General features: G+C 42.6%; 1 protein-coding gene across 1 annotated transcript in view; it reads right to left on the minus strand.

Annotated features, from left to right (window-relative positions):
• Nucleotides 1-22894, minus strand: part of LOC146172501 (DNA (cytosine-5)-methyltransferase 3A-like) — a 292512-nt gene that overhangs the window by 204239 nt on the left and 65379 nt on the right. The window contains exon 5 of the mRNA XM_084585778.1: nt 20379-20487. Within this exon, the coding sequence (XP_084441904.1) occupies nt 20379-20487 (109 nt within the window). The remainder of the gene's footprint in view (nt 1-20378; nt 20488-22894) is intronic.

Genomic DNA, 22894 nt, shown 5'->3' on the forward strand with positions numbered 1-22894 from the left:
TGATGGGAACCGAACCCACGACCTCCAAATATCGCATCCGGTGCTCTTCCAACTGAGCTACATCGGCCACTGTCCCCACTGCTACTTTCTTGGGTATTAATGTTGTCTGTATACAAACCTTGAGAGTGTTCACCAGCGCCACCCTCAACTATAGCGGTGGACGTGGAACATCCTGTGTTACCGCCAGTGTCACGTAGAACGTGATCAACAGCGAGGGCGAAAGCTGTGCTAGAACCCTCTTACGCTACCTCTGACTTCAAGACTACCAGAACCGAGACCCCCATAAGCTACAAGCAGATAAATGAAGGGGAAATTAGGGTGCTCGTTATAATACATAAAGGAAAAAAAGCCAACAGTCGGCGAGGCCAAGCTACATCGGCCGCTGTCCCCCTGCTACTTTCTTGGGTATTAATGTTATATATATATATATATATATATATAAAGCAAGATGACCCAATTGAGTGATCAAACAGTATCACATGAGAGGTACTTAAACATGATTCACAAATCAAAGCAGAACAGTTATCAGCAATGACTGGGAAAAATACATGCAGGTGCAGGTGTGGAGGTAAACAAAGTGTGCTGTTCAAATGCAATGACAACTACCCTAACGGACATCAACATCCACTGTGTTTCCATAGACCTTATGCCATCGCTGCCATACCTCCCAATTTTCATTAGGCAACACATAAAGTTTGATGATCTAATGCGCCATTTTCTTCTGTTTGCACCTGTACCTTGACATTTAGTAATTGGGTTCCTGGCAGAAATTTAAAACCTACGTCAATAAGAAGTTTTTGTGAAAAAAGTTTTTTGATGAAAAACATTTTGCACAGTTGCCAACATGCAGTTTTTTTTAGAAGTGGAAGTGGTATGGCTTTGGGGCTGGGACATTTCACATAAAATGACCCAGCCGTGTTTTGTGGAAAAATATTTAGTTTCTAAGTATTTCTAATAATTTTTGAAATCATTCAAAAATTATCTATTTGTAACCAATCTGCATTATTTGTATTCACTTTGCACCTGAACATTTGTTATTCACATACGTCAAATTAATATCCTCCTTTTCTGGCATGGTTAGCAGAGGATTAGTAGATGGAACTGTTTTTCTAACAGAATTTGAAAAGAATTTTATTTATTTTTCAATCAAATTTTATGTTTATATGTGCTTTGCAATAAAACATCTCTATTCGCATAGCTCTAAGATGTGCAGCAAAATCTTGTTAATTTTACCTCCATTAATTTGGCAATTCAAGTAATTCAAACTAAAACACTGTCCCATCTGATGCCCATGTCAGTCTATGGCATGGGAAGCTCGTTATTTGGACATGGGTGAGCACACTTTAGTTAAATCAAATGAAAGATTGCATCAAGAACAACTTTCACAGCCAGTGGTTACTGAAGCAGACATCCCAGAGGCACAATACTTGGAAGATTATCATCTCTGAAGCAAAGCTGTTGCATATTTTCTTTTTTTCTCCATCTCATGGCTGCCATCGATCATGCTTATCAGCCAGTGGCGCCACTTCAGATGATGCTTGGCGTGCCACTGTTCTTTTATTCTTATTTTAGGATGCATCCTGCTATTATGATGGCTACGAATAAATCCCTTACACACATCCACATGGTGCTTCCAGTCAGCTCAAAATATGTGCTGGCCATATTCATTTTCATGGCACCACGCACTTTACTGCAATGCTCCATTGAACAGAGTGTCATGATGTCTAGCAAAACCACTATTTTAAATATCCTTGACTTTTCCAGGTTCCCTAATTATGTCAGTTCAAATTCCCTGACAAGTGAAGAGGCTCAAAATGTAGCTGCTGATAATAATAAGCATAGAAATATAATTCACAACAAAAAGCTATTTATTAATCGTAGTCTCCAAGTTATAATAGTGGAAAAGCTGTCATTAGTATTATAGGCCGTTAAGAATGTCAGAAGTTTACTGAAGAATTAAAAGTGCATTGATGCAGCTTTAGAGCATGTGAGCTGCCCACCCCGTAAAAAACAGAGCCAATCAAATCCAATAAGGCTGCGCATGCGCACTTTGCAGCGCAGCTCGCCGATCGCTTTCGTGCTGGCCGCTGCCATCATGGTTATTCCTACTTTTTGTTGCATACTACTTACACTCATTCAGTGCTTCTGCATTGTTTATTGAGCATCCACCTCACGCGCATATTGGCTCTCATATTGTAGTAGCTTAGCCATGTGTTGGCGTTAAAGTAATATATCACACCTTATCATGACGAAGGCTGCTGTAGCAGCTGCATGCTGGAAAGACAGCACACAAAAAAAAATAAATCTGCATGAATAACATATTTTGCTGTGCGCCAGCTTAAAATGATAATGCACTGCAGAACATAACATGCCATTTTCTCTGCCTAGGCAAAATTTTTGACGGTTTCCCTGACATACAGATTTTTTACTGGTGCATAAAATTTCCCTGACAATTCCCAGTTTTCTTGGTTGCTAGACACCCCAAGTGTGCTCAGAGACATCCCTAAAATGCAGCATGGCAGTTTGTAAAGAGGAATCACTACTGCTGCATCACACTATGAAAAAGATAGTGGAGGTGTTTACAATCCTGAAGTCTTTTTAAACATTCCTGACAGTGTGCACAAAGCAGTGTGATTAACAAAACAGAGAAACAGCTGCTGTTTTTATCTGGCTTTCCCCTCAAATTTAAACAAGACAAAAGCTATGTTCATCAGAGTAAATTACTGTGATGCAAAAAGTTACAACAGTTTTTCTAAAAACATTACATCATCCCAAGTTTCAGTTAATTTTAACATTTATTTGGTCTCTTGAAAGCTGAATTAACAAGGTTTTACTGCACACATCAATGCGATGTGTGTGGTTTCTTAAGTAAATACATTCTACCAGAAAGCCGCTTAAAAGATTAGGCCATATTACAAAAAGTTTTAATATTGATATACGTTGCTGTGTTACCCACAGACAAGAACAATGAAAAGCCACTTTACATCAGTCTCTCAGTCTAGTCCATTACACCAGGCTAGTCCGTTATACCATGGCATATAAGTCCGAATGATGGCATAGCAGAAAACATCCCACATATGTTTAGTGTTGGGGTGGGCAGATAAGCAAAATTACAAATATTTCCCGAATAGTACATGCTCTTCGATTCACACTGCACTTCCTCGACTTGAACTATTCGAATCTCTAAACGCTCAGAAATTATGAATTCGTAGTTCTCCACAACCCATGATAAACCAGCAGCACTTGTCAGATGAGTTAACCTGCTCTGCTCTTTCCTTATAAAAGGAGCTACCAGCTTGAGACAGAAACCTGCATGCAGAGATACACCAACAGCCATTCAAAGCTACCAAGGTGTGGCCGCTGTGCACTTAATGGTCAGGAAAAGAAGTCATGTTGTCCATCAGAAGGTCTCGTCACAATGCAGTCAAAAATTGAATGTGAGCTTGATGACTGCAATGTTCTTGCTTTCGATCACTGATAAGAGGCCCTGCCCATGAAGTGGCCCATCTTGTGTAGGAATCAGCTATGATGCGGCATACATGGGCTGCAGCAGTTGCCTTATGGTGGTTGCTCTCCATTATTGCCAGTAAGGATCTAGAAACTGCTTTTCAAGCCACAATGGACAAAAAGATGAATGTCAGATTGGAACACAAGGCTTCATGCAAGTGCATGCAACCACATGTTCAGTGCAGTGTTTGTGGTAGTGCATCAGTTGGTATGATTTCCTTATTCCTCCTTCAGTTCAAGGTCATGTTTTGCCTATAGCTTGCAGTCTGTTGAAACCGACATGCAAGAGGCAAATTCTGCCATGAATGCTGCTAAATCCCACAACCTGCACTTTATTTTCAGGCATCATGAGGAGAAATTTTAAATGGGATGGTTCCCCTCATGCTGCTGCACAAGTTGCCACTGTTGTACCCACTTGAAGAATCACCTCCCTGCATCCTCCCAGCAATGATCTGCGCCTTGCCCTTCTAATTTACAAGTACAACCACTGGAACTCCTCTAATGTGTAGGTAGAGTGTCTTATAGTGCTCCATGATAACATTCATCTAGCTCCGTAGTCACGTGAGCATTAAGTCTAATTCTGATAGTAAACACCTTTTTACACTCAATGACTCTTAGGCACTGAAGGGAGGTAATATTCATGCCCAGCTTTCCGGGACACGGGTCTTTAGTTCGGCAAACTGGCACCACATGGCGTACCACCGTGAACTCCTCCTTTCCCTTTTCTTTTGCCCTTCCCTCTCTCGCCTAAGGGAGGGCATGAGTATCGGCCAGAGCTGCCGGGCTCAGCGGTGGGGCTATAGTGAACTATAGGTGGGGCTTTTTTACATCGCTTCGCAAACGGGAGAGTGGAGAGAATAAAAGGAGACTGCACCACGCACTTATTTTTTTTTTTGTGCCCTTTTTCTTTTTTTGGAACGCTCGACCACCAACCACCACCACCACAGGGGATGGGGATGCATGAGCACGGGGAGACGAAGCTCACACTCGGGCACCAGTCCCTCGCTTTCTTGCCACTCGCATCGTCGCGCAGCGTCGCGCGGTTGCTCGCCGCAGCAGTCTCCACTGTCCGAGCGGAGCAGCGAGGAAGTCGAGTCGGTAAGAAAGCTGGCAGAACGACGATCGCGTCAGCGCTGCACTGGCGCATTGTATGTACAGTCCCAGCCATAATAATATGAAGCATGCCTCGGTGATAAAAACTCTCGCCACGCGTAACCTAGCGAATATTAGCAGGTATATAATTGCATATATTAGTGCATGCCGCCGATGCATACACGGGAAAATTGCGTTTCAAAAGGAATAAAAAAACCAATACCAATTACGGCTCCGAAAATTATTCCCATTAAATTACAATTACTTCTGATATGTAATTCATTTAGTCTCAGATTACTTTCCAGTTATGCATAAAACCCAAAACAAAAACTAAGTGAACGAAACTGCCACCACTCTCCAGATCGCATTTATTACCACTTTATTTAAGAAAAGCACAGTAGAGGCTTTTAAAACGTGCGTGAAGTGTGGAAAATCGCACTAAGATATTTTCCGTAACGGCAACGAGCCGCCGAATCCATACTGCGCCGCAATATTAAAAATGCAATGCCAATTCAATAATGCTGCTCGATGTCCCAAGAATTCGTCTAATTTTTACTTCTAGCTTGAAATTTAGAGCTCACTGTTTCAAATTCCACAGTTTGCATAAGTTTTTTTTCTTCTTCTTTATAACAAGTTTTCCAATAACGCTATATTATTTATTTCGCATTGATGTGACTCACCCCCCACCCAAACACACACACACACACACACTCCTTGTTTTCATTTGTGTGGGTAGTGGTTGTCGGCTCCCCTTTTATGTATCTCATTGCGAGCCCCTCATTGTGCTTTAATTTTCATCGGCGCACTATTGCATGCAAACAAACCGGCTCCGTCTGGCGCTCCACCTGGAACCAAACTGCCATGACACTTTTTGTTGGGATACTATATGAGCAGTCGGTTCTTGTTTAATTTTGCTGCCCTTTATCGTGAACCGCTGGTATCTGAGCGCTGCGCACTACTTTTTTTTCTTTTTTTGCCAACTTTGAGCCATAAGCCTAGAGTGCTGTCGACCAGGTCAAGCACTTTGGAGCACAACCTAGCGAAGCAACAAACAAACGAAACAAGTCGTGTACACAGAACTCCTTGTCAGTACGTTTCGTGAAGATAACCGCAAGGCGAAAAGGGGTGGGAGGGTTGGGGGGTAGAGAACGTAAGCAAACGAAAACAAACAAACAATTAAGGAAGGAAGAGAAGCGGACGCCACGCACGCGGAGTGCGTGTGGGAAAAAAAAGAAAAACGTACAGAAGAAACAAAACTGTTTGGGCGGCCATCAACACACGAACGGCGCGCGGCGGATGTGTGTGCACACACATTCCTGCGGTGTTCAGGGAGGCGATCATTAGGACACCTTTCAATTTGCTCTACACACCTTTTCCACAATACAGTCGAACCCGGATATATCAAACTCGACGGGGATCGCAAAATAGTTCGATATATCGATAACTCGATATACAGAAATCGGCTTGTGACGGCATTACGATGCGAAAAAACGATACCGTATTTGGGGCGTAATCAACCCACTCGCATAATGAACCCACTCTCCACTTTTGCACCCGAGAATTTGAAAAACAAAAATGCGTAAAGGCCAGCTCGCTCACATGTAAGCGATTGAGCGATCTCAGCAACGAGCGGCAGTGACAGAGCGAAAAATTTCAAACTTGTTGAAACTGCGTCTCTCTCGCCGCTCGAGCCACCGCGGCAGCTCAAAACAAGGTTTCTGTGTCGCGGCAGCAGAAATCGCGAGTGTTTTCGCTTGCATGTCGATGGCGCGCGTCAGTCCGTTTTGGTCGTCTCATCCACAGCTCATTGGCAGCATGCCAAGATGCTGCGCAGCGATAACGCTGGGGCGCATTTATCTCTTGATAGCTCCTGCGGTGGCGGGGAGCGAACTTGGCAGAGTGCCCGTGATGGCTTGATTGCATAAGCCACGCCGCGCTTGGGACGGGCGTCATGATCGCAGCAGCTGACCGCGTGCTTTCGTTGATTTATACATGCAGGATAAACGACTCCCACACAAAAAAAAAGAAACTGCCGCCGTTTAACGTCCGAACGGCACAACGATAAGAAAGGATGACTCTCAAAAAAAAAAAAAGAAAAGAAACAAAGAGAGAGCTGCCGCTTCTTAACGTCCGCAGGCGCCATAGCCACGTCAGCCGCCGCACGCAGAGGGTCTGTCTGAAAACGGGCTTAGCTGGTTTGGCGCATGTGTAGCGCGTGCTGGAGAGAAACAGCTCGGCAAAAGAATGGTCACACCCACGCACATGGCTTGCAAACGTCACGTGTTGGCACGGGAAACGATAACTGCAGATGCGCGCACCTTTGGGGAATGGGCGCGGCGCTGCCCAGACCAGCCGTCGCCGAACTGTTCCTTCTCATTCCTTCCGCGCATGGCTTGAAAACGTCACGCGGCAAACGGCCAAGGGTGATGTGATCGTCTTTGGGGAAGGCACACTTTCCAGTGTGTGGTGCGGAGTTCGATATATCGAACGACTGCTGAAATTAAGTTCGATATATGATGTGGCTTTCCTATACTTTTACATGGGATTTTCAAGGGGATATTCTGTGAGTTCGATATAACCAAAATTCGATATATCCGGGTTCGATATAACCGGGCTCGACTGTATGTCAGTATGTTATATGCCTCTGTGACTTGAAGCAAATTGTTGCGAGTTAGTGCTCGTGTGTATCCTGTCCTTCCTGGACCTCACCTGTATGTGCGCTTATGATTCCATGTCATGTATTACAAGCAAGCCCAAACTGATAGTCTCAAGAAGGCACCACGCCCATCCTGGAGCCCCTAACCATTTCATGCTTACATTTACTGTCGATTATGGGAGAGGCAGATAATTGTTGACGTCATCGTTCATATAATGTTAATTTTATAAAGTCAAACCTCGTCATAAAAGGCATGGATATAACAGGTAGTTGTATATAAGAAACACCGTTCACCGAAATGGATGGCTGCCATGTGAAATTTACTAATTGGACTTTTTTTTAACAGACATTCGGTGTAGAAGACAGTTGGCTATAAAGGACAAGTTAGCCTTGAATTTAGTATACTCAGTCTCACTTGTAAGACATTTTAACACTAGGTCCGGCACCATCGATCGCCATTCAGTTACAGCTATAGTCAAAACAAAAAAGAGACACGCTTGCATTATCACGTATAATTACAACTTCAGTAAAAAAAAAAGCAAGTCAGTCACCTATCAAATGACTAAAAAAAGCACCTGCAGTGGGAATGCAACGTAGATGAGCTGCTCAGGCTTGCCGCGAGCAGCACAAGCGCAACTTCAAATGCAAACTTCTGCGCGAGCTTACTGGGGGTGCCGTTGTGTTATCCAATTACTGGAGCTTCCTATCAGGGATATACCGTAGATGTTGTGTCCGCTAGTTAGAAGAATACAGCGGGAATTGTCAATTACGTTGATTTTCAGTATAAACAACAGTCTATCCGAAGATAGACAATTGGGTATTGGTTCACATTGGAAAGATGCCGCGCAAAAAGACACAAGGCAAAAAGAAGACAGACGTTCGCTGACTCGCGACTAAATTTATTGGAAAGAAACACATTTTTATGTGTCTTTCAAGCGATTACAAGAAGCCTATAGCACTGGCGCGAAGCCCCATTGCAAGGGGTCAAAACATATCATGCGTCATAAACACCGGATGGTAGATTTTTGGGAGATGTTTTCCTCCCATCTCCCGTGAAAACTAAGGCCAAGACTATGAATTATCCAGGAACGATACCTCCTTATCTACTAATATAACTGAAGGCTCGCTTAAACATTGCGACTGTCTTTTTTGAAGCAAGCTTCCATCAGCTCTCTTGTTGTTTTATCTCGGTGTCGAAATAAAATCTTAGTGTTCGCAACTAAAGGGCGGCAGTTTTTTTGTTTTCTTTCTCTTTTCATCTTTTACACAGTTGCGACAGTTCGTCTTGAGTCTTTTTGCACTGTACCTTTCCAATATGAACAATCTATCCAATAAATGCGAAGAAAGCGATCAGCTGGTGCTGCTGACGTAGACACGCCATATTGTGACTAGAAAGCAAGACATAGCCAAGCCAAGTAAACAATAAATAAACAACCAAGACAAATAAACTGCTCTCGTTGCTATTCCACAACTGTTCCAACTTCACTCAAAAATGCCCTGTTGGCTTTTTTATTTTTCATCTCAGTAGCGACATTCACAAGTTTGTTACTCACAGCCGATGTTCCCCGTTGACAAACAAGCAAAACTTTCCGAGTGATATTTCTGCTGGTGATGTTTTATAGTTCTGGCTGCTTCTAGCACCTTGGTGGTAAGCTGGCTACATTCACTATACCGTGGCGCTTCTTTTTTTTTTTTTTACTTGAGGTCGTTTAGTGTTACAAGACACAGAATATTTTCCGGAGTTGGGAATTGCTAGCTGTGGTGTCACGTCACATCGCGATGCCACTTTGCAAACGCTGCAAACGCCGTTCGCAAATAATATAAGAAAGTTGCGAAGTGTGTTCAGTGTGTGGTGATGAATCAAGGAATTGCAGTATCTAAATTAAAGCGATAATAACGCTTATGCTAAAGGATATACATTTCCTTTTTGCGCATTTTACCCGTAGGATGCCTAGGTCGAAATAAGGTCTGGTTAGAAAATGGAATTGTATATATTGCTTATAAGGGACCTCTGATATTGGAGATAAAAAACTGCTCCCCAGTGCACATACCTTAAAAAACGGTTCAACTGTAGTTGTAAGATTTCCAAAAGGAGTCTCCAGGAGGTTGAGAAGTGATGCACCCCGGGAATGAAGGGCACAGTGACAAACAGTGTACCATGTCTCTTCACGCAGAGGCATATATTTTCGTTGTGTAATACCAACTAGCCCAAAAGCGCCACTTTAGTAAACTCAGATTAACACCCGTGATCAGAAGCCAAATTAAAGTTTATAAAAAGAATTATGCAGTCAATGATGCTGAAAGCAGGGATACCGAGTGTTTGGGGAAGTATCTTTGGGTGAAGGAAATGAGGGCATCTAACGGACCAATCTCAAAAATCATTCAGGGGAGCTGCAGGTTGCCGCTAATATTCCATAATTGCTTTCACCTGTCTTTGCTGTGGCTGAGTGAACTAGCTGTTTTATCGACGTAATGCAAGTACGTGTTTTGTGTCTGGAACTTAACTTATCTGATATGAACCAACCATCACGGATAGCTGCGCTCTTCACGAATTTTGTGACGAGGGTGAGACACTCTGGTAGAAGCCGAAGAAACAACGTTTTGTTAGACGATGTCTCTCGCTTTGTGCACGCTGAGCATTCGTAAAATGAGCGGCCAGCAGTGACAAAAAACACTCTCGAAGTTTCTCGTGAACTTTGGCTTTAGCGGACTGTGGTAGAAACTTGATCTTCAAGTTTAAGAACTCAGGTCGCGGAATTGCCGACAGACCGGAGTAAGGATAATCCCCCCATTGACAACACCACCACTGCTCTCGCAAAAAGCTGCACAGAGCACGAGTAGGATTATTTCTTGGTTCTTTTACATAGTTGTCAAATAGACACATGCACCATTGCTTGAGTTCGATTGCTCAATTTCAATTTAATTGCTCCAACGACAACATAAGCATGTAAACTTAATTCACTATTCCCGTACGACAGACATTATGTCATTACTCTGTTCCGCTGAAACAAAACATGTCGTCTATTTAAAATATAAGCTGCACTTTTCATAACTCCAGTGCTGTGTAGTCTTAAATTTACAATACAATGTTTTTCTGAAGTTAACCGCAATTCTGCGTGGTGCTAGAAGTAAGTTTGGCACTGTGTCGTCAAGTGTCGTCCACGGGTCCCTTGGTTGAGGGAAAAGGAGGAGAAACTACTGGTGTCGGGGTACAAATGTCTTTCCTTCCGAGTGCGCCGTCTTTCTTCCCCTTCTCTGTGTTTATGATCGCCTCATCCCTGCCGAGTCGGTCTGCAGATGTTCCGGCCTTGAGCACGAGAAGCATCCAACAAAGGGGGCGAACAGAAAAAAAAAAGACGGAAACTGCGAGCAGTGTTTCGGAATGTACGCTCGCTGGCAAGTGCTAGTTTGTTTTCTCGCAGATCTTAACTGTTGGGCGTAAGCCTGGTGGGAGGAGGGTTAGTGGTTTCGTAGTTTTATTTTTGTCCTTTTTTGTAAAGTGGAGTCTCACATTTCAGCAGGTTCACAGTGGGCAGTAAATTAACTTCTATTTTCCATATTTAGAATCTTGTTCGAATATTGTTTGTTATGGCTGCTGCTGGTCTCAGTGCCTGTTTGCCTCAGGGTTTGCACACGTTCTCCGGGATATGTATTGTGTTCTGGACGAGGATGGTGCAATGGCTGTACTGCGTGGCCGAGAACAATTCCGTCAGATATATAACGTAGCCCCGACAGACTTTGCTTGAGCTTTGACGTTGGTCACCTTACATGAGCTTCTGGTTTTGCACGAGTCTGACAGTATACAAGCTTGAATTCGGCTTTGCATGCATGAGTTGAAATGTTTAGTTGCACATGGTCCTATTTTGAGTAATTCTTGTCATGTTATCGTTATGTTGGCAATGTTGTACAGCTTGAAGTGATGGTTGCGTAGTGTTTTGTGAAAGTTAGTCGAAGTACCTGTCATGCGAGTGTCATTGAGAACGGAGGCAAGGAGGCAAAGATCATTGCTACATCTAGTGCAGTGAGTGTTGTGCTGTCTTTAACGACCGTTGCCGTGCTTATTAACACATGAAGAATTTACGAAGTGGAGCATGAGATCATATTCTGCTTGATTGAGAGTGTAAGTGCGTGGTGAATTCTGAATGTGTGCCTTGAGCTTGCTCTCCGCCCTCAACTCTTGCGGTATGGGTAAAAAGCACTTATACGTGCGTGCGCGCTCATCATTTCCATCAGGCCGGTGCATTCCCAATCTAAAGGGGTCTTGTTCTTGACCAACGAGATTCATGTAGTCGGAAAGTGGCGGATGCCCATGCTGCTTTCTGGGAACCACACGGGAAAAATAATAGTGAAAAAGAAAAGGTAAAGCTTTCTAGTCCGGTGCTGTGAACTCGGCAGGCACAGGAAAAGCAAACTGAGGACTGCCGGCCTATTTTTGGCCACCAAGTCTATGTTGGCCGTCTACGTGGATTTTTTGGTGTGGCGCCCAGGGACTGCTTCAGCAGGAAGCTTTCTTCCATTCTGTTCATTATTCGTTACAGCCTGCCCTGCGAGGCTCCCTTATACGAGGGTTATCACGCTTCATTTTTCAGGGCTCTCTTTCCCGACAATTACCACAGCGAAAACCCAGCCATGTTCAAGCGTAAGCAAATACCTGCATAATACAGCTCGTCAGAGTGCTTTTATTACTTAATGAGCTCTACCGGTCTAGTAGACCTCATTACGCCTTAAAAGATGCTACATACAGTCTATCTCAGGGGTCTTTTCTGGCATCTTTATTGTTATTAATACATAGCAACACAATTGTTCATAAAGTTTCACGCAAAATCCGCTTGTACGCACAATACTGCATCGTGTACAGCCCGACATTCAACGAATACATTTGCGCCATATAGTAAATGATCTAGACAGCTTCCACCAATTGATGCATCACGGGGAAATGGACGTTCAATTGAAATAAATGCAAATATACTCAATTGACTAGAAAACGTATATCAAGAAGCTCAACATACGGTTTAAATTCCAATCCTTTGGAAAAAGCTTCCGAATCTAAGTTAATGGGCGAGCATACTAAAATATGACATTTCATGAAGAACTCATGTCGAATATTTAACTAGCAAAGCATACAGGATATTGAATTTCTCGGCAAAAAATTGCACACAGCCTGAAATGTAAACGAGCTGCTGTACCTCTCACTTATTATACCAATTCTTAATAGTATCAGCACAGTGTAAGATCCACGTATGGTAGCATTATCAGACTCTTAGAACGCACACTGAACCGTGTAGCCTTTTTTTTTTTTTTGTTAATGGCTACAATTTTCAACACGTTTCAGCCGTGATGGAATCTTTTGGCTGGAAATTTTATAGTACTGCTATTAGTAGGCGGATGTGCTCTGTTTTGATAAAAGTGGGATTGATAAAGCTGTGCAGGCTGCTACTAGATCTACTAAGAAACTCCCAGTCAAACCTTTGAAACGCTTTGCTGAAAATTGTAGAACAAAGCGGGTGACGCGGTTTACGCGTTCTAAGATATCTGATAATGTAGCCATACGTAAATCCCACACAACGCTGACATATTCAACAATCGATGTAATATATGTGTGAGGCGCAGCAGATATTTTACATGTGAGGCTGTGTGAAATTTTCGTCAAGATATTCAATACCATGTGTGCTTTGCTAGTTGCATATTCTATATGAGTTCTCCATGAAATGTACTCTCTAATATACACTCTAGGGCATTTAAATTCGGAAGATTTTTCCAAAAAATTGGAATTTAATCAGTATGCCGAGCTTCTTGGATTATGTTTTTTAGTCAGTGGAGCATATTTGCATTCATTTCAATTGAGCATTCATTTCTCCGTAATGCGTCATTCGTGATGCTTTCTAGATTGTATAGATTGGTAGAGCTCAGTAAATACCAATAGCACTCTGATGAGTTGTATTATGAAGGCATTTGTTTTCAGCTTACGTTGCTTACGCTTGAAAATGGCGTGGTTTTTCATTGTGGTAATTGTCAGGAAAGACAACTGTAGAAATGATGCGCTGGGACCATTTAAGCGAGTCACATAGGGCAGGCTGTGAGTAATAATGAAAAAAAAATGAAACAAAGCTTCCCGCTGAAGATGTCTCTGGGCGCCGCGCCAACAAATCCACGTGGAGAGCCAACATCCACTTGGATACCAAAGATAGGTCGGCATGCAGTCCTCAGTTCCCCTCTTCTGTGCAGCCCGACTGCCCACCACACTGCACAGAAAAGTTTGCTTCTTCCTTTTTTTGTCATTATTTTTTCCGTTTTTTGCTAGGAAAGTAGCACGGCCATCAGACACTTTCTTACTGCATGAACCTCACTGGTCAAGAACAAGATACTATTATATTGAGAATACACCGGCTTGATGTTGATGATGAGTGCCTCGCAGGTGTAAGTGCTTTTTACTCACGCAGCGCAGGTTTGGGGTGGTGCATGCCCAAGGCACACAGTAAGAATTCTCCCCGCACTTATGCTCTCAATGAAGTGGACAATGTCCGCATGTTCTATGTTTTAAAGTCTCTGCGAGTTAGAAAGCACAGCGACGGTCATTAAAGATAGCACAACAGTCGCTGCACTCGCTGCATATGGATGCAGCAATGAGTCTTGCTGCCTAGCCTATTACCCGTTCTCAATCACACCCTCTTGGCACTTATTTCGACTTAGTGCTAACATTTACAAAATACTACGTAACCAGCACCTTAGGCCTTACAACGCTGCCAACATGTTGATAACATGAGATGATTATTCAAAATAGAACCGCGTGGATCGAAAACGAGAACTAAACATTCTAACTGTATATGCAAAGCCGAAGTCAAGCTTTGTCAGTGTCGGACTCGTGCGCGACCAGAAGCTCATGAAAGGTGACCAGTATCAAACTTCAAGAAAAGTCCGTCGGGGCTACGTTATATACATATGATGGAATCGTTCTCAGCCATGCAGTACAGCCATTGCACCAACCTCGTCCAGCAGGCACTGCACACCATGCAAGGAGCATGTGCGCAAGCCCTGGGGCAAGACGGTGAGACCAGCGACAGCCATCACAAACAAAATTCGAACAGTACTCTAGATATTGAAAGTAGCAGTCAACTGACTGCCTACTGTGCGCTCACTGAAGAGCAAGACTCTACAAAAAAGAACAAAAGTAAAATAACGAAAACACCGACCCTCGCCCACCAGGTTTACGCCCAACAGTAGGATTCGCTTGAAAACAAACGCGCCCTTCCCACATGTGCATATTCCGAAAAGCTGCTCGAAGGTTTCCCTCTATTTTTTTTTTCGCCTCCTCTGGGACATGCCTCTCGCACACAAAGCCTGATCATCTGTAGACCGACCCGGCAGGAACAGGGCGCTCGCAAGCCAAGAAAAACAGCACACTCGGAAGAAAAGGGCTTTGTACTCCGACCCCAGTAGCTCCCCCTACTTTTCCCAGAAACAAGAGAACCCCGGACGACACTTCAAGAGAGGGAAAATTACTTTTATAGCCTCACGCAGCTTTGGGATTAACTTCACTGTAACCTTGTATTGTAAATTTTGGACTACATACCACTGGAGTCATGAAAAGTGCAGCCTACATTTATACAAGCAACTGCTTTGATTCAGCAGAACATAGTAATGGCGTAATGTGGTAAGGGAATACTGAATTAAGTTTACATGCTTATGTTGTCATTGGAACCGTTAAATTAAAATTGAACAATTGAACGCAAGCAAGGATACATGCATCTGTTTGACAACTATGTAAAACAACTAAGGAATAATCCTACTCGTGCTCTGTGCAGCTTTTTGCGAGAGGAGTGGTGGTGGTGTCTATGGGGTGATTATCCTTACTCCGGTCTGTCGGCAAACTTGAAGATCAAGTTTCTACCACAGTCCGCTAAAGCCAAAGTTCACGAGAAACTTCGAGAGTGTTTTTTGTCACTGTTGGCCGCTCATTTTACGAATGCTCAGCGTGCACAAAGCGAGAGACATCGTCTAACAAAACGTTGTTTCTTCGGCTTCTACCAGAGTGTCTCACCCTCGTCACAAAATTCGTGAAGAGCGCAGCTATCCGTGATGGTTGGTTCATATCAGATAAGTTAAGTTCCAGACACAAAACACGTACTTGCATTACGTCGATAAAACAGCTAGTTCACTCAGCCACAGCAAAGACAGGTGAAAGCAATTCTGGAATATTAGCGGCAACCTGCAGCTCCCCTGAATGATTTTTGAGATTGGTCCGTTAGACGCCCTCATTTCCTTCACCCAAAGATGCTTCCCCAAACACTCGGTATCCCTGCTTTCAGCATCAATGACTGCATAATTCTTTTTATAAACTTTAATTTGGCTTCTGATCACGGGTGTTAATCTGAGTTTACTAAAGTGGCGCTTTTGGGCTAGTTGGTATTACACAACGAAAATATATGCCCCTGCATGAAGAGACATGGTACACTGTTTGTCACTGTGCCCTTCATTCCCGGGGTGCATCACTTCTCAACCTCCTGGAGACTCCTTTTGCAAATCTTACAACTACAGTTGAACCGTTTTTTAAGGTATGTGCACTGGGGATCAGTTTTTCATCTCCAATATCAGAGGTCCCTTATAAGCAATATATACAATTCCATTTTCTAACCAGACCTTATTTCGACCTAGGCATCCTACGGGTAAAAGCATAAGCGTTATTATCGCTTTAATTTAGATACTGCATTTCCTTGATGCACCACCACACACTGAACACACTTCGCAACTTTCTTATATTATTTGCGAACGGCGTTTGCAGTGATTGCAAAGTGCCATCGCGATGTGACGTGACACCACAGCTAACAATTCCCAGCTCCGGAAAATATTCTGTGTCTTGTAACACTACACGACCCTATTTCTGCCTGACTATTGTTTGCTCTTGTGGGACGCCAGTCGCCTGCTCAGTGTGAAGAGGGGGACAGAAAGAGAAAGAAATGGGGAGTCTTCTAACTAAAGAAGCTTCACTGCCTGTATTTTTTGTGCCCGTTGGCTCTGTGCGGAAGCAAGCTTTTGCCACTGACTCCTTTCTGCTGGCCTGCGCCCCTCGTGTGTCCTACAAAGGAAGAAAGCATTTGCAGCCGAGCCAGGCAATAAAACTGACATCTCTTGATTTAAAGCCTAACTTATTTCTCGCCTAACGAGCCTGAAACATTGGAAGCCCAAGTAAAGAATGTGGGGCCAAAACGTCTGCGCTTGACCTGAAGCTACAGAACTGGTGTACATACTTCCTCCTTGCAGCTACCAAGAATTCGAGCACACGACCAGCTGCAAAAAGAGGTCACGTGCATTTCCTTAACTTCACGAAGGCTATATTAAAAAAAAAGACAAAAAAAAAGAACGGAGATGTCTGTCTCCGCAAAGTGGGGTTCGGACACTTGGGCCACTGCGGGCAGGGTAATTGTTTTTTTCTTGGAAGCGTATTCGCACATTCTGAGATTCCCTGCTGAACGCATGGTTAAGGGGCTTATCCTCGGGTCTTAGTTTATTCTTTTTTTGCTTTAAAACCCAGCTACGCCCGTCACAGGCACCAGAACAAAGAGCACCATACTGCCACTTTTTTTTTCCTTGCATTGCCATTCGTTTTGTCAGTTCTATGTGACTGATATGGCTGCCTGACTTGGCCTTCCCGATGACATATTGATGTATGATACCAAGAGTCAGGACAAATGCGCAAAGAGAACGAAGGGTGCAGCATTTGAGTGCTTTAAGTAGGCACGATTTACTGCCCAGTTTTTATGGGTGGAGAGGGGCACTTCATGTACACATATGGAGAAACGAAATGAGACATGGGGCTGAATCGTGCTTTTGGGAGTAGCGAACGTGCAGAGTGTATATTTAGATACTCTAAAGAAGCATTCTAAGCTACACACGCCTGCCTTCCTTGCTCATAGCGTAGCACAGGCGGCACACTAAATTTGAGAGCAAGAAGAAAACTCTCTCGTCTGTGCAGTGGATAAATAAACATATACATATATTAGGCTCCAGGGCCGCGCGACACACACACACACACACTTGTGATGCCAAAAGCTAAATATCTAAAATCAGCGAGACTGCGGAGATGTCTCCGGTGAGGGAAAATACACCAATCAGGTACAGCAGGACTGAAGATAGAAGAAAGCACTCCTGTCCAGCAAAAAAGGCGGCAAAACTACGCCCGAGGCTATTTAAAAGGGCCTGACTCCTTTGTCCGCTTATTCCTGCATGTGATAATCTGCCGTTCTGTGCCGTTGTTTCTGCACCATCTGGGGAGCTCGAGCCACAACATTTGAAACTCACAAGGATATTGTTACATTGCCTGACATAAGCTGCATTGGCTGTATAAATCGTGAGCATATTTATATTCAAATTACGTCAACTTTTGCTGACTGATATTCTTTGCTAACCGACGAGAAGTTTGCCTTCCTTTATTTTTCTTAGAACATTGCTTCTTTTATGTGTCCTGTCTGTTGTGAAATGTTTTTAGGTACATTCATATTATAGCGACATCTGTAGTGGACTGTTTAGGTTGTATATGCAACAGCAATACATTGTAATGACGCGGTGATTCTGACTGCACAAAGTTTGTTTCCGATTGTTGCGTAGGACAGTGTGAAATAAAATATTTTATGCTCGCACTATATTGCCCTTTTCAAAACGAACTGCCTTTTTTTAGTAAAGCTAGCAGCTAGCGTAACAGGGGCGATGCGGTTGACTGCGACGGCACGGACAGAGACCTATTCCACTGCTTTGAGTGCCTCCTGTAAAGGGTATACAGCAGAACGAAACGTAACTTTCAGAGCTTGAAATGTTTGTAAATAATAACTATGTGCATTTTATTTATAATAAATAATCTATATATGCACTCATTTTAAACATGTTTGTTTTATTTGCATGAAAAAGTTCAAAAGTGCGTCAAGAACTTGAATTTTTACTAACTTGATTGTGCGGCTAGGTTTCGCTCCATTTGCAAACGGCGGCCACGTTGGAAAATGTTTTTCCGTTAAAAGAAGGCCAGGCCAATATTCATCACAGTAATACAACACGCCATAATTTTTTAAAAAGAAATCGAAGATGGTCGAGTGCAAAGTCTGGATGAGTTGGCTTGGAATGACCCCGTAGACTCTACAACCCGCATTGCGCACTGAGCCTTGCGCAGGGACCTCATTAAAGAAGCCGTAACTATTAGTGCAATGAAATTAAGCAATAAGTTTTTAGTGATTATAAAAGCTGATGTAGAGGATAATATGCGGACAAATTTTAAGAGATACAAAGTATTTTCATTGCTGTCCAAATTTTCCGTTGCGCAGCGTTTGTTGAAGTTAGCCCGATCATAGCGCTTAATCGGAAACATTAGACAGGAGCGCTGGCAGTTTGATAGATAAGTTTCCATGAAACATAATGCGCATTACTGCTGCTTTGTAGTAACCTTTTTTTTCTTATTTAGATACGAAAAATAGCAAAAGAAAGTCATTTCTTTGGGCTGACGTTTCGTTAAAAATTTTGCTATAAAAACAAAAATAAAAATAACTGAGCGGAAATAAAAACATTTTGATATGTAGTCGAAGATTTTTATTTACATAGCTTTAACATTTTATGTCATTCATAAAAGCTTAGCCAAACAGCAGAGCATTTAATCGCGACGCTAGACCTCTTGGCCATTGATTATACCCGGTGCTTATAGAAAACAAAAATGGATTAAAACCAGTTGCAGATTTCTTTTTTTAAACATCAGGAAACATCACATAAAAATTTCGACAAGCCCTGCTTTCATCCATCTTACGTGGAATCACCCAACCATCTCTTCTGCGTAACTGCCCATTGCATTGCAGGCACCGTGTTTCATATGCGAGGCGACATCAGGTTGCACATAAAACAGACCCAGGAAGCTGCATGATTAAATCTATGCCATATCGACGCAAACCATTTTAATCAGCATATGTTAGGGTACCTAAAACCGCGAATCATTTTCGATATCTATCCGCGTTACGACACTATACAGTTTCAAAGTCTGAAAAAGAGGGAAATTTTGGTGCCTTGCCATAGGAAGCAATGCATAATATTCAGACGCGCTGGGAAGCTCGTGTAATAAGAGCACAGAGATGAAACTTCGACACAATCTTTGGCTAACTATATATTATACAAATCCTGGAATCATTTTGCGTACCTGCTTTTGTTCACGTTTTACGTATTTTTTTGTACCCGTTCCCATTAAGTAACGCACCCTGTCGCCGCCACCTGCCAGTAGATGGCGTGAGTAGTACATGTCCCAGAAAGCTGGGCATGAAATATAAAGTTTACTACTGCATAACTCCCCTTCCGTTACTTAAGGCCTGGCAGACCTAGATGTTACAGGTGTAGTATATTATCCTGATGAGTGCCAAAAAATAGCGCTTTTTTTTCTTTGTAGCTGTGCTTTATAGAAAGGTGTCCTTGATGGTTCAAATAACTTACTGATAAAACACTTCTACATTATTTAGATTATTTTATTTGTAGACAGTTTTCATTATTCCTACTTGCTTCACACCCAAAGTTTGATAATCACAGATCTCCAATAGCAATCACGCTGATTCCCAGAGGGATATCAAAGCCGCCTTGACAATCAAAAAAACACATTTACATGCCCAATGAGAGAATAACCAATGAGAGTCAAATGAAAGATTACAGGATGACAGGTGTATATCAGATGAATATTTCATCAATGAGAAAGGCAACACATGAACAAGGCCCATGCCTTTTGTTAACTTTGGCACTAAAATAGGCTTCCTTCATGCAACGTGTGACCTTGCACCTGGTCTCTTTTTATCGAAGCTGTGTACATTCTCTGTTGTCTGGACCGCAGGGTGTAGAATGTGATGTGATACATGCCTGTGTATGGATAGCTCTTCACAGATGAAGCAAATTTAGCTAGAGCTGAAACAAGCTCCTGTATGTATTTTCTATGTAGAGTTGTTTCTTTAAATTCAGCACATTCTGGTGTGCCTCATAAACTGACACAAGTCCCGAAAGTACCACTGCACATGAAACTAAACTCCTTCATGAGACCATCTCAAAAATGTGCAAGAGGCCACAAGCACAGCAAAAATATGACACTGTGAGATGTGCACAATGTGCAAGTGAGCATCACCTTGACCTGCAGTATATGCTGCCATGGCTGTGTTTCCCGGCAGAAATGCTGCTTTGGCCCAGTCGAGCAAGTCCCCATCTAGAGATGTGTGTGATCTTGAGGCTATTGCCTGCAAGGAAACCAGTGTCAGAGCCATACACAATTACCACCAGAAGTATTGCACATGGGAACAGGCCCACCAATGATAAAGACAGTGCTAGTAGAGCCATTGATAGTGATGCTGGCAATTAAAATGCAGCTTGAGGTTCCAAGGTGTTAACTTTGAAAAAAACAATCTTGAGCAGGCAGAGGCAAGTTGTCAGGAGATATAGGGCAGTGGTCATACAATCTGAAAGTTTATTGAAAAACTGTTGTCTCCCGAGCAAATCAGGAGGGTTGACAGATGCACATTAATAAGCATCTGACTTCCTATTAAGCTTCACACTTACGAAGACTACACAGAGACTCTACTTAACACATTTTCTAGTTGTGCTTTGACCAAGTGCCTTTTAGCTAATGTCAAGATAGAGCTTGATACATTTCCAGATTATGCAGAGTTCACGTATCTTGCCAATTTGAGACGTAACTTCAATCTGAATTTATTGCAACTAATACGCAACCAAAGAACACCGCATATATATCTCTGAAAAGGTGCCAAGAAAGTGAAGCAGTTCTGCAGGTCTTACAGGCACAATAAAAATCATGAAGCTGCACAATTATTTTGGCATGAATAGGTTCTTAGAAAGGTCAGAAAAAGCCAACCAAAAGCAGTTTATAGAATTGTAAGGATCCCTTCAGCAGCAACAAGCAGTTCCCTTTGCTCTTGCTGCAGCAGCTGTTACTCAGTGGTGACAAATGGCTGCTTAAATAATATGAGGGCACTTCCAGAGAGCAGCATCAATTTTTTGCTTTATCATGAATACAGGCACAAATGATGACGACATGAAAACAAGAAGCTACCTGCAGGCAATGTGCATAATGAAAGGGGCAAGCATAACACACTACATACATTAGCTCAGATCCCAAGAAACTGGTGGATCTCCAACAAAAAGAAGGAAATGGGCATCCAGTGAGCTAAGTATGCAGCACTGTCAGACTTGCATTAATCTGAACGCACATGAGACAAAAAGAGACCGTCAACAGACTATCTCAGAACAGACTAAACCAACGTGAGCAAACAAGGACATGCAAGAGAAGGCATAGGAGGAGGCATAGAGGTGGGCATAAAAGAGTGCCCATCCTGTGTTCTCTTTCAAGTCCTTGCTTCTATGCACTGGGTTAAATTAACTAACAGCAATGAACCAACCAGCCCAGACCAAAATTGTACAGACTGAAACTCTTAAGACAATAGAATTCATAAGTGTCACCTCAAGTTTGCAACACCTTGGAGCTCATATTGATGGTAACTGTACAGTTTAGTTTCACTCGCTCTGGGTACTACGCACTGAGTGGGATGCACCATTTCAGGCACGAGTTTTAACATTGTGGAACAGTAGGAATGCATAAATAACAAGAAAAGACTGCACTGCCTCAGTAGTACTAAGGCATGTTGACTAATTCAAGACCCAGGGCTCACGCTGCAGTTTCGGGCATGTAAGCAGGCTAAACCAACTGCAACCCTGATCTTGTCTAATTTGCAAATGCCTACAGGGAAGAAACTTTCTCTTCAATCGCTTGAGTCATTAGATATAACGATGGGTGTTAAAGGGCAGCTCCAGCATTTTTTTTCACTTCCTCAAGTTTTACTGGAAAATTGGCTGATTCTTCTCAGTTTGCTGGTCATGGGGGCCAAATTTCACAGTGGTTTGATGTTTTGTTGCAGCATAAATGAATATTAAAATTGCTCAATTCACAGCCTAATGGGGGATTTCCTAGGTCTATTTGAGTGCATGACATCACCTATGAATGACTGTCCGTTATTGCTTCAAATTTGCTGCAGGAAAATAGTTAAAGCTTCCTTTTAAGGGTTTCAGTTTTTTCCTCTTACATTAGATATATTTAAAAATATTTTTCAACTCCAAAGAATGTGATGACCCTATAAACTCAAAATACTCAAAAATTCCAGTAATTCTCTTTTAAGCTAAAGGACTATGCAACCTTTCAATCTAAGCAGAAAAAAAATGATTCCTCTGAATAGAGTCAACTATAAGCCTTTAATAAAAGTGGGGTTTTGTGCAACAGTCGGGACTCGTTATGGCCCAATGAGGTTTTTCAAAACATAATACTTGACCGTCCAAAACTCACAATCAACTGCTCGTGGTGCGTACGTACTGCGCAGCTGGCGATAATTCAACGAATTCTTCTGTTGTCGTGTCATTTTGTGTACCTCAAGTGTTGGGTATTGATCCTTCATTATTCTTACTATACATTAATGACTTACCTCAAAACATCACCTCACACATGCCTTTATGTGGATGACTGTATATTATATCGCGTGAATAACTGTATATTATATCGCGTGAATAACAGACCATAAGATCATCTGCAACAAAATACCTCACTTTTCAGCTTCTGTACTGATGCAACACCTGGCAAAT

This window comes from Amblyomma maculatum, unplaced genomic scaffold (assembly GCF_055883805.1).
Source record: "Amblyomma maculatum isolate TAMU_Amacu unplaced genomic scaffold, ASM5588380v1 scaffold_13, whole genome shotgun sequence".
NCBI classification, from domain to species: Eukaryota; Metazoa; Arthropoda; class Arachnida; order Ixodida; family Ixodidae; genus Amblyomma; species Amblyomma maculatum.